Source organism: Dreissena polymorpha, chromosome 10 (genome assembly GCF_020536995.1).
Source record: "Dreissena polymorpha isolate Duluth1 chromosome 10, UMN_Dpol_1.0, whole genome shotgun sequence".
Classification (NCBI taxonomy): domain Eukaryota; kingdom Metazoa; phylum Mollusca; class Bivalvia; order Myida; family Dreissenidae; genus Dreissena; species Dreissena polymorpha.
Genome location: NC_068364.1, coordinates 39,911,734 through 39,924,468, shown reverse-complemented (window position 1 = coordinate 39,924,468; position 12,735 = coordinate 39,911,734). Strand labels below are relative to the sequence as shown.

Sequence of the window (12,735 nt, the reverse complement as noted above, 5' to 3'; positions counted from 1 at the left end):
TAAAAACAGCATTGCTACTTTCGAGGCAAAGGTCAAACTTAGTTAAAGGCTACTTTTTTTCAAGACACAAATATATCTTTACCGTTCTATAACTTCAAAATTTCTTTAAAAAAATCAGAATACAAAATTGTCTACCTATTGGAGTCGTAAAGGTTGTCTCTAGTTAACCTCCATCTAACTTCAACAGTTCACTCATGTGGATGATGGTTCTGTCTTGGACCGCTTCCAGCTAGCATAGCAAATCAACCCGAACAAAACTGTCCAGATGTTGTCATGACCATACGGGCAAGTCGCATAATAAACAGAGAAACAAATGGTTCTGAATGTATATACAACACAGAAAGAAAAATGATAACATAGTAAATCAAAGCGAACTAAACAGTTACAATTTGATATATGAACATCGAAAAACTGGTAAAATCACACAGAAAATTGCTACTGCAAACCCGATAGAGTCGTTAAATGGCGTCATAAAGAAAGATCATATATTGGGAAACTGGCCTTGCCGTTGGGGGCCCCTTAAAAATCGGGGGCCCAAGGCTGCAGCCTTGTTAGCCTAGTGCTTAATCCGGCCCTGATCGAGGTCTCATGGTCGCTTCAAACTTCCAAAAAGAAAAGAAAAACATCATAAAAGCGGAAAGTGTCGTGTTCCTTGTTAGCATATGCAGACTGCACATGCTAATCTCTGACGACACTTCATTCACGTGCATTAAACCCCGTTTTCACAGAACTACGCTCATTTCGTTTTTTAGAACGCAGAGATCACGTACTACCAGTGGGTACCGCTGATCCTGGTCTTCCAAGCCGTCATGTTCAAGTTCCCGAACTTCCTGTGGGTATTTTTGACCCCGCGTTCGGGTTTCAACATGGTCAAGGTGTCGACACTTGCACACAAGGTACGATGACATTATTTTAATAATCTTCCTGCCTTCCAGCGGGATCATGTTAAAGAAAAATATCATTAAGAATATTGTTATTTAACCGCTTTGTGCACGGTTCCCGATATAAAACGGATTGTAAACGCCATCGACTAATATGTTTAAATGAAGTCATTGTTGACGTCACATCGAAACGAGTCATGTGAGATGTTTATAAAAAGCTGCGTGTTTCGGTGTGGCAACTAAAATCGAAGACACAAAATTAAGTAAAAGTTAAGTTATACTTCATCTACTTATATTAAAATGAGTGTTGCTCAATTGGTCATTGCCGGCTCAGTTCTTCTCATATGTTACCCGGATAATCTTCAAAGTACTACAAGTACAAGAGTGTGGACGGGTGCATTTTTGTATATTTTCCGTACCCGGGTACATTGTAGTATAAACATAAGAGTACCCGGTGTCAAATTGTGCCTCTCACGACTGGTCATTGTCGGCTAAGGTAATACTCAAAAGTATCCCGGGAACTCCTATGTATACTTAAATATACCCCATATTTGGGAAATACAGTCAAACCTGAATTCAGCGGTCAGTCAAGGGAAATGATCAAAGTGACCGTTGTCCACAGGTGACCGTTGAATTCGGATCACAATTTTAAGAAGGTTGGTCAGTTGGTAGTGTTACTACGTCGTTACCCCACCCAGTTGTTTGCATACAGTGTAAAACAAATGCTCATTGCATTAACAAATCATAATAACAGCATTAACTTACGCGTGTACATTGACTAATAGAGAATAATATCTTTTAGTTTGATTGTATATCGTACCCGGCGCATAGCCGGATGCCTTAACGCATATTTCCCGTACACGGGTTACATTGTAGTGTACTTAAGAGTACCCGGGGTATTTGTAAGTAGTACCTTGACAGAGAACGACCAATAGAACTCTGGAAATAAATAAATGAGCCGCGTTCTGAGAAAACTGGGCTTAATGAATGTGCGTAAAGTGTCATCCCAGATTAGCCTGTGCAGTCCGCACAGGCTAATCAGGGACGACACTTTCCGCCTAAACGTGATTTTCGGTTAGAAGGGACTTCCTTGAAACTAAAAATACCATAGAAGCGGAAAGTAACGTTCCTGATTAGCCTGTGCAGACTGCACAGGTTAATCTGGGATGACACTTTACGCTCATTCATTAAGCCCAGTTTTCTCAGAACGCGGCTCAAATATATTTCAATTAAAGGCATATTACGAGGACCCAAAAAAACGTCAAGAGGCCATCGCCAACATCGCCAAATTCATGGACATTTGGATTCGCTCGCATTTCTACTACAAACAGAACGTCTTCACGCGAACGAAGGCGCGAATTTCCCGGGTATTGTGTATAGTATGCAACAAAAAAGAAGGAAAGTACATTTCGGCGTTGTACTTTAGTGTGAAAATCCTCTACGTCATCAACGTCATATCGCAGTTTTATATTCTGAACGCGTTTCTCGGAATGGATTATACCAGTTACGGTTACGCTGTATTGAACGGACTGTCAAGCGTCAACACTTGGCCCGAAAGTCCACGTTTTCCCAGGATTACGTTGTGTGACTTCACAATACGTCAGCTGCAGAACGTCCAACGGTACGTAACGTTGGTTAATTTGTTCGAAAAAATGGATGCATATATATGGTTCAGTTGAGTCGGAAGTAGACGAAATAGAAAATCAGCAAAAGAATTCATGACGAGTCGTAAAAGCAGAACGATGAGCAGTTAAGATTGTTTCCCACTGCCGATCAGATCAACTTGATCAAGCCCGACCAAGCGGTCGGGTACTGGTCTGGTTCGGTCGGCATGAGTGATTTGGGGCGGTCGGGTAGGTCGGCATTGGTCGGGCTTCCTACCCGATATTTTTTGACATGTTCAAAAATATCGAGTAGCGGTCGAGTAGGAAATGGATTGAGAAGCGCTCGGCAAGTGGTCGTGTATTAGTCGAGTAGAACATCGAGTTGATCGTGAAGCAATCGTGTGGCGATCGTATTGACATCTTTTACACGATCTCTACCCGATCCGCTCGACCTCTACCCGAGTTATTTTAGATCGCAACACGATCCACTCGACCTCTATTCGATTTGATGTACAGATTTACTTGACTGCTACCCGACGGCTACTCGACCGTACACGATCACTTCCCGATTGCTAGTCGACCATACACGAGCTCATGTCACTAAAACAAAACGTCGTGCTTGTCTCTCATAACCTTCTTAGAATCGGACGAGTAAACATCCAAAGATGCCAAAAATGGCAAAAAGCCGACTGATACTGCTAAAACTAGTAAAACAAATCCATGATGATTAAAGTGATTAGGGAACAACAATGTTTGAAGTTTTTATTCTCAAAGTTTCAATACACGACCGTTCGCGACTTTGTACGACTTTGTACGACCATCACGATCTGGTCGTGTGAAGATCTGTAGGCGATCGAGCTGAGGTCCACTTGGTCGAGCTGAGATCGTTTAGGTCGAAATGATCGAGCGGAAATCGGAAAGATGGTTGAGTGGACGTCGTGAATGAGTCGTGTGGGGGTCGTGTGTTATAGACAAGAGGTCGAGAAGAAGTCGTGTATACCCTTTTTAGTCGAGCTTGGTCGGGTTTGGTCGGGAAATTTTGGTGATCGGGATGATCGAGTTGATCGGATCGGCAGTGGGAACCCACCTTTACTGTAATAAAAGAGTGTCAGCGGTAATATAAAACAGGAGTAAAAGTATGATTAGTGGAAGTTGTACTAGAAATGTTAATAGCATGACCCTTTGGTATTCCCCTTCAACAGAATTAATGAATTTTCGTGTAAAATGTTAATGATATTACTATAGAATTGTTTTATGTATTAGTAATGAAAGAGACACAATAACAGGAACAGTTGGGGCAAAAATAACAATTTTGATATTATGCTTCCACCGTCTCACATTTTTAAATCAACTAAATCTACTATCAATCTGTACATACAAATGACAATTTAAAAGGGTAGCCAAGATGGCCGCCGTTCAATACTAAAGAACTTTAACATCGCACTTCGAAAACTAGTTTTAATGCATGTACAGACTTATCAGAAACGACACTTTCCGCCTGTATGGTAATTTTCGTTTAACCCTTTGCATGCTGGGAAATTTGTCGTCTGCTACAATGTCGTCTGTTGAATTTCTAAAATTAGCATTTTCTTCGGATTTTTTTCAAAGAATACTATCAGAATAGCAAACAGTTTGGATCCAGATGAGACGCCACGTTCTGTGGCGTCTCATCTGGATCCAAACTGTTTGCAAAGGCCTTTAAAATTCGGTTCCAGCACTGTAAGGGTTAAAGGAAGTCTCTTCTTGGCAAAAATCTAGTTAAGGCGGAAAGTGTTGTCCCTGATTATCCAGTGCTGACAGGCAAATCTGAGACGACACTTTACTCACATGCAATAAGCCCCGTTTTTCTATGGCGAGGCTCATTTCTGCAGAATCTGATAAGCATGTCTGTCACTTCAGATACACGGTCCAGTGCGTTCTCCCCATCAATCTGTTCAACGAGAAAGTCTTCATCTTTCTCTGGTTCTGGCTCTTCATGGTCGCAGTCCTGTCCTGCATCAATCTGTTTCAGGTCAGAATTCTTACGTCATCAGGTTTAATGCCTGACGTCATCAGGTCGGTATATTAAATATGTCAATATTATGACGCAATCAGGCCAAAAAGTTTAGGTCATCAGGTCAGTATTCCATTTTCAGGTCTGAATTCTTACTTCATCATGTTAATAGTCTGACGTCAGCAGGTCGACATATTTAATATGTAAGTATTGTGACCCAATCAGACCAACATGTTACGTCATCAGGTCAGTGTTTTACATTTCAAGTCAGAATTATTTCGTCATCATGTTAATAGTCTGACGTCATCAGGGCGGTATGTTAAATATGTCAGAATTATAACGTAACGAGGCCAGTATGTTTACTTTATCAGGTCAGTATTCTCACTTCATTCAGTCAGTAGACTGACGTCATAAGGTCGGCATCAATCTATTTCAAGTGAGCATTCTTACGTCATCAGTTAAACAGCCTGATGTCATAAGGTCGGAATTTTTAATATGTCAGTATGGTGACGTAATAAGGCCAATATGTTTACTTCAACAGCTCGGTATATTATTTTTTATAAGTCTGAATAAACTTTTCAGGAGCCAAATGTTTCAAAGTTTACAATTTTACCCCCCAAACAAGTGTCAGCATGAGGTCAACATTCTTTAGATAGCATGTTTCAACCGTATCCAGCCCATTTGTTTGAATAGCAATATTATACGATAAACACGACCCGCTTTGGCTCTTCTCCTTATGTTTCATGCATATTTAACCATCCTCCAAAGTTTCAGTCCGTTTCACTCTTTCTCTTGTTTCAGCCCCAGTGGTTTGAAAACCACGTTGCATATGAAACCAGTCTTCTCAGTTTCAGTCTGATTTACTTTTTTTTCTTGTTTCATGCCCACTGATATGTGAATGATATCTAACCAGTCTTCTAGTTTTCAGTCCGGTTCATTTTTTCTTCTTGTTTCATGTCCAGTGGTTTGTAAATCACGTTGCAAATGAAACCAGTCTTCTATGTGTCTGTTTTTGTCACATGCCCATACTTATATTTGTGAATCATATTTAATCAGTTTTCTCATTTTCAGTCCGGTTCATGTTTTTCTCTCTTTGTTTCATGCTCAGTGGTTTGTAAATCACGTTGCCCGTCGCAACAACTACATGTTCGTAAAGAAGTATCTGAAAAACATGGACAGGGTCAGAACCGCAGACGACAAGAAGCTGTGCCGGAAGTTCTCCGACTACTACTTGAGGTATCATTGAGCCTCGTTGTGGAAAAACTGGGCTTAATGCATGTACGTTTAGTGTCGTCCCAGATTAGCTTATGCAGTTTGCAAAGGCTAATCTGGGACAACATTTTCCGCTTTTATGTTAAATTTCGTTTTAAGGAAATATTTTCATAGCATAAATACCGTTGAAGCGGAAAGTGTCGTCCCAGATTAGGACGACTCTTAACGCACAAGAATTAACCTCAGTTTCCCCAGCACGAGGTATACTCAAACAATAAGTGGGGTACCTGGATCTTTTTTCTTGCGTTTCGGGTATTCATACATTCAAACCTTACCCACCTATAGTTGAGTGTAAAAAAGTTGTATTTGGTGCATTTTGTCTTAACTCTGAATCTTTGGATAATTGATCAACAAACTTGAACACTTCCAAGGTTATAAGAATTTGTTTAAAGGGAAATTCTGGCGAAAATCTCTAATTTTCAATTTACTAGTAAGTGCGATGATCGAGTTTGGAGACTATTTTGAAGAAATCAGTTGAAACCTATAATATATACCTCGTGTTTGCTTGTGTGTAAACATTATATGATGCTAACTGAGGAAAAAACAGGGGCCCGTCTTATCAAACATCGTACGACATTTTCACCTAACGATGCAATTTTCGAAGCGCCATAATTATGTGACCGTCACTTTTATAATTACTTTTGTTGAACATTTCCATTCATTTCCAAAGAAGCTGTCAAATATCCATTATATTTGAAACATACAAATCATAATCACTTATATTTTAAAATTACAAAATTCAATCGTAAGTTAACATTGTCGCACGATATTTGATAAGACGAGCCCCAGGGCTTTATGCATGTGCGTAATGTGCTGTCCCAGATTTGCTTTATGCGTCGTACAAGATTTACCCTTGCAGTCCGCACTTTTTTATGGAACTTTTCGTCAGTTCAGGCGTGTCCTCCATGATTAGCCTGTGCAATCTGCGTAGGAAATACTCACATGCATTAAGCCCCGTGCATGCTGGGAAATTTGTCGTCTGCTAAAATGTCGTCTGCTGAATTTCTAAAATTAGCATTTTCTTCGATTTTTTTCAAAGAATTCTATCAGAATAGCAAACAGTTTGGATCCTGATGAGACGCCACGTTTTGTGGCGTCTCATCTGGGTCCAAACTGTTTGCAAAGGCCTTCACAATTCGGTTCCAGCACTGAAAGAGTTAAGCCCCGTGTATCAGAGAGGCTCATTTAAACAATGTTTTTGTCTCAAAACGGGGCATGAGTCGCGTAATTTAGTCTAGGAAGCTACGCGTCTGGAAATAATTTTACAAGGTAGATTGTGTTACCAGCTTATAGTCCTTTCTGGCTTCTGGGAAACGCTGTGCCGAAAATCACTTTGTTGGCCATAATTGATATTATATGGGCATTTGCTCCACAGTGGCTTTTCCGGGTGCTAATGTAATTCTATTTTGTTTTGAAGCTATGTAATATGGATCTTTCACACCCAATATTGCTGATTTTTCCTGTATTTGCGTGATTGTGATCGGAAATATTAACTACACGATGCTATATTCTTAAATCTTGTTGTAAAATGAAGGGATGTAATTGACACTCGTTCGTAATTTCATTGCATCGTTCTTCAAAAAGTTGTAACTCTGTTTCTCTGGTCTCCTTCCTACCTTTGGGTAATTAAATGATAATTAAATTGAATGCGTTTCAATATCCTTGTATTATTGCTTAATTTGAGATGCAATGCTATGAGGTTATATTTTATTTTCACTTATATGTACCATGAATATTGCTCGACCATGTGTGAGGTTGAGCGCTCTATAACCGGTTTAACCCTTTCAGTGCTGGAACCGAATTTTGAAGGCCTTTGCAAACAGTTTGGATCCAGATGAGACGCCACAGAACGTGGCGTCTCATCAGGATCCAAATGTTTGCTGTTCTGATAGTATTCTTTGAAAAAGAATCGAAGAAAATGCTATTTTTAGAAATTCAGCAGACGACATTTTTGCAGACGACAAATTTCCCAGCATGCAAAGGGTTAAACCTTTAGTGCTTAGCATTGACCATTCAAAAGCGGTGAACCCAGCTGTATTCTACTGTGTGTGTATGTTGTGTCGTATTGTGCCGTACTGTTTTGGCACTGGGTACTTGCCATAAATAAAAAAGATAAGTAATTGTTTACACTGCGTATCGTATTCCAGAATGATCTGTTTTCGACCTTATTTTTCGACCTTGTTTACACACAACTTACAATGCAATTATGCAAATAAGCAATGTAATTATTCATACCCTGCAAAGAAATGAACAATCTGTTTGTTGTACATTCACTTGGGTATAAACACTCAGACAGTATCCAGCGGGGGTAATCACGTGACAGTCAAGATGGCGACGTACATGCCGAGACAGTAACGTGTGCACAGAAACAGTAACATGCCCTTTATTACTTGTGTTTAAGTTTTAAATGACGCTCAGATTCCAGACATATCAGTGATAAGCGTTTATTTCGTATTAAAGTTTTCCTAATATCTAGAGACTTTACTCCCCACAATTTGTCTTAGTGGAGCTGTAATTAGGTCATACCGCTAAGAAATTTCCGCTAAAACGGCGAAAAATACCTGTCTCGTCATGGACGTCGTCATATTCACAATCACGTGATTATCCCCCCTTCCCGATTAACCATTCTCATTTAAAAAAAGAAGATGTGACTATTTCTTTATCATCTTTAAGACAGTTAACATATTCCGTTATTAAGTAGAGAGTATCATCTTTCCTTGTTAAGTTTATTGGAGAATTTCCATGTTCTGCTTGATCGGGCGTGGCGATTATGGCCATATTCTGTTTTTCAGGCAGTTTCCACATTCAGTTAAGTAAATAATGGGAACTATTTCTATTTATCAGCCAGTTATGTTTATTAAGTATTCTTTGCACAGCCTTACAGGGGCGACGTCTGCTCGCAGTTTCCTTTTCCTATTAAGTAAGGAATCGCGCATATTTCTGTTTATAAGGTAATGCATACTTTTAAGTTTTTTTACGCAGAAGATCGATAGCTTTTATCTGGCGATCTCCATGAAAGGTATAGTAAGAAATGGCGAATATTGTTTAATTTATAATCAGTGTATTACCCAGTAGGGTTCGATTGGTCATTGTCGGCTCAAATACAAATTAAAAGTACGCAGGGTACTCTTAAGTATACAACACAGTACCGGGTACGGAGGATATACTAGAAGTACCCTGGGTACCACCGGGTGCCTTTAAGCGTATTGTCCATACCCGGGGTACATTGTAGTATACCTAAAGAGTGCCCGGGGTACTTTTAAGTCGTACCTGAGCCGACAACGACCAATTGAGCCCCAGTAGGGCATAGCTCCATGGTTTTCTTTCCACAGGGATGATGGTTGTTTCGTTCTGAAAATAATCGGGATGAACACGTCGGACCTAGTCGTCATGGACCTCATCGAACAACTATGGGGGCTGTACGTCAAGAACACCAGCCGACGCGTGCATTTCAACGACGACGAAGAACATGTAGCCGACACCACCGACGGGAAATCCGCGAGTCACGCATCGCCAGTTTAATATCAACACAATTTTAGCCATTTCGTTTTATAGATTATTTGAGAAGCGTCCTTCAAAAACGGGGCTTGTGCATGTGAGAAAATGTCGTCCCAAATTAGCTTGTGCCAACAGGCTTATCAGGATAACGCCCTCCGCTTAAAACTGGATTTTCGCTAAGAAGAAACTTCCTTTAACGAAAAATACCATTACAGCGGAAAGTGTCGTCCCTGATAATCCTGTGCGGAACTGCACAGGCTAATATGGGACGACATTTTACCGGTATCTAAATAGCACCGTTTTCGAGGCTCATTTCTTATTTTAAATTCATTATATTATTTCATATTATTTGCCACTTATAACAAGGCTTAAAATATTATATAAAAAAAGTGTGCTATATTGGGCACAAACAATTGATGCGATTGCTTTATCATCCATTTACCCATTTATGCCTAGCGTGTATAAAAAAGGCCTTGGCAAACAGCGTAGACCCAGATGAGACGCCGCATGATGCGGCTTCTCATCAGGGTCTGCGCTGTTTGCTTAAAGAAATTTCTGTAAGAAATATTCTAAATATAGAAATAAATATACTAGACATCCCTAATTTTGAAATAAATTGATCCAATTTAGAAGGATGGGAGAGTCCACTGGGAATAAATGGGTTAAAAAGAGGCAAAAACCAGTATGATCATGTGTGCCATTACTTTGCACGGAACATGAAAGGATCTCTTTTTCGTTGTGATTGTGTAATGAAGTGATGTGTTTTGTATTTTGTATTTATTTGTTTGTGCAACATATGTGTGCCATTTAAGCTATTTTTAAACATTTTGACGTATGTTGTTGTTGTTGTTGTTTAATCGCAGTAACCAATGGCGTTGTAGCCATTTAGCTACACTCATCATTAGTTGTTCACAAACAAAATTTAATAGGACTAAGCTCCTACTCTTTCCTATTTTTTTTAAACGAAGTTCACCAGTATTTAAAATTCTGTCTTCGATCATATTCTACAAAATTTTGAAACTTTTTCTACACGCTACGTGTGCTTGTAAAGTACATTTGTAAAACTACGAGAATATTGTATTCCAAAGAGATTCATCACCCAAAGAGAAATTGCACAAAAGTAGTGCGGTGTTTACTCGGGTTAGGGTTAGGGTTAGAGGGTTCGGGTAAGGTTTAGGGTAGGGTTAGGGTTAAGGTAAGGGACCTTTGTAAAAAATATTAACTGTATCAATGCTCATTTAATTGACGTGTACTATCTATTTGTTATCTGTTATGTGTGTCGTATCTATCTGTAAAATAATGCCGCCCGTAAAACAATGGCAGCAAGTGCTCGGAGCTCTTTTGTCGTTTGGTTCATGTTAATTCTTGTCATGGCATAAGCACAAAGGCTTCGCAAGATGCTTCACTGACGTTACGCGCAAATTTGATCTCATTTGCAAGTCATTAAATAAATCCCAAGTTATAATTTACTGTGATTCCTTGTATTTAATGCTGGGGGATATATTATATATAAACTTATATGTTGGGGAAAAGATCTTTTATTTTTGTAATGTTCGATAATGCGTTTTCACCCGCACCTATTGCATTTATATCAAATGCTTGTTTATGTCCGGCATTTCACCAAATTGTTGAGATTTATGTACTTTAAATTATGTTTTTAGATAAAATCACGTAATTTAATGTAAAATTATCCGGGTCACGTGATGAGTTTTCCCATCCCATACATCACAAATTTGTTAGTTATGTTTGAGTTATACCTAATTTTATTGCTTTTATCAATTTGTATTTTACATTGTTTTTTAATGTGTTTTATTATTTTCAAATGTGTACGTGTTTCGCTGTGTTATTGTTGTGTTTTGACAGATTTGCTGAATACCAAAATATCAACATTTAAAATCTTTCATAAGGTGTTCCAAATATGAAAAATATTTGTGTGTACGAAAACCAATCGAAAATGTTGATACAATAAATGTTTGGTATGCATTATGTCTCTTTTCTTCTCTCACCATTTTTACTTGTTTATTAATATCGACCAATCAGATAAACATATAAATATATTTCGTATTTTTAGCAATACATTTTAAATTATGTATGTTTATTTAATATATTTAATCACAGTACAAGTCGTTAAATATTACTTGCGCTCCATAAAATTCATATTCTTCCTGCAGCGTGTCGATAAACGTGAGTGACCTAACGGTACATCACTTTCCGCTTAAAATGTTTGAACAGTGCGTAAATAGCTATTTTTTATACGGATCTCGATCTAAATTATGATAGTTTACAAAATTGTCGTTAACCTCAATTAATCGCTGATTGCTATATCAACAAATCTGCGAACAACATTCAGCGGTTACTTCTAAACCACACGAATGTCAGTTTTAGGAGTGATTATTTTTTATAGCTTTTTTTTTACGCTTTAAAAAAGAGATACCGTAACACGTACAAATCATATGTACTTTAGCCTACCAAGAATTGCATCATCAGGGTGTTGTCTTCATCGTGACTTCCGTATCTGACATCGACTTCCGGTTTCGAAGTTATGAGTACGGTCGACAAATAATTGGCAGAAGTATTGCATCAGCGATGCATCTTTATATGCCTGCAATTATAAGAAAATCAAGATATCGTGCAAATGCTATCGTTGTTTTGTTTTTCTGTAATAAAAAGTTTCGTACCATAACAACATATCAGACAAGAAGAACAACAGTGTATCAACATGAAACGGAATTAGAAGTTTTTTAATAATACATCTACTATTTTTGCTAAATGTCTTCTAGGAAAATCATATATACTCGATGTTATAATTAGACGCTTTGGTATAGTAAATAACATAATGTTCGAAATAAGTATTAATCTGAATAGTCAAAATGCACATGAAAACCTTTACTTGAGTCACATTTCATACACGTAAGTAAAGATAACGGCATTCGACAAAGCGTTTTGTAGATCATATGTTGTAATTTAAGATCCTTCTTTTGGAAACGAAAATGCCTTTTCATCAGTTTTCGACGTCCTATGCATGTTAAAGGTATGCAGTGCATGTTATGCTCAGTGGTTTGCAAGTTCTCATCCGTTTGAAACAAGTTTCATGCCCAGCGACACTGGCGGCTTTATGCGTCATAGCAATTTTACATCAATTAGTAAATGACACGAAGCGACAAGGAATGTTTGAGGACATATAAACATCCTTTTGAGGTTTTGTTTTATCGAGAGAGTGCACCGTCCGGTGAGCACAAACAACTTTACGACCATGTCTTTTTGCATTGAGGATTTGCATATTTTCAGATGTTCAGTTCACCTTATGTTGAACTGACGGGAAAAAACATCGTCGTCTATTAAGCAATTAATTAAAACTCATTTTACACCGTCACGAAAGTTTCAAGTACAGCTTGGCTGTCTTTTGAACATCCAATACATTTGCATAAAATTACAATTATTAAATATTTTTACGACACGTGCGTTTTATGCATTTGATCAATGGACA

At 38.4% G+C, this 12,735-nt stretch overlaps 1 protein-coding gene across 1 annotated transcript in view; it reads left to right on the top strand.

Moving 5' to 3' along the window:
* LOC127849062 (uncharacterized) overlaps nucleotides 1-11,131 on the top strand; it is a 71,287-nt gene extending 60,156 nt beyond the window's left edge. Inside the window, exons 10-14 of the mRNA XM_052381786.1 lie at nucleotides 753-896; nucleotides 2,117-2,502; nucleotides 4,385-4,496; nucleotides 5,587-5,714; nucleotides 9,083-11,131. Coding sequence (XP_052237746.1) covers nucleotides 753-896; nucleotides 2,117-2,502; nucleotides 4,385-4,496; nucleotides 5,587-5,714; nucleotides 9,083-9,272 — 960 coding nt within the window. The 3' untranslated portion in view covers nucleotides 9,273-11,131. The remainder of the gene's footprint in view (nucleotides 1-752; nucleotides 897-2,116; nucleotides 2,503-4,384; nucleotides 4,497-5,586; nucleotides 5,715-9,082) is intronic.
* Nucleotides 11,132-12,735: the final 1,604 nt, after the last annotated feature.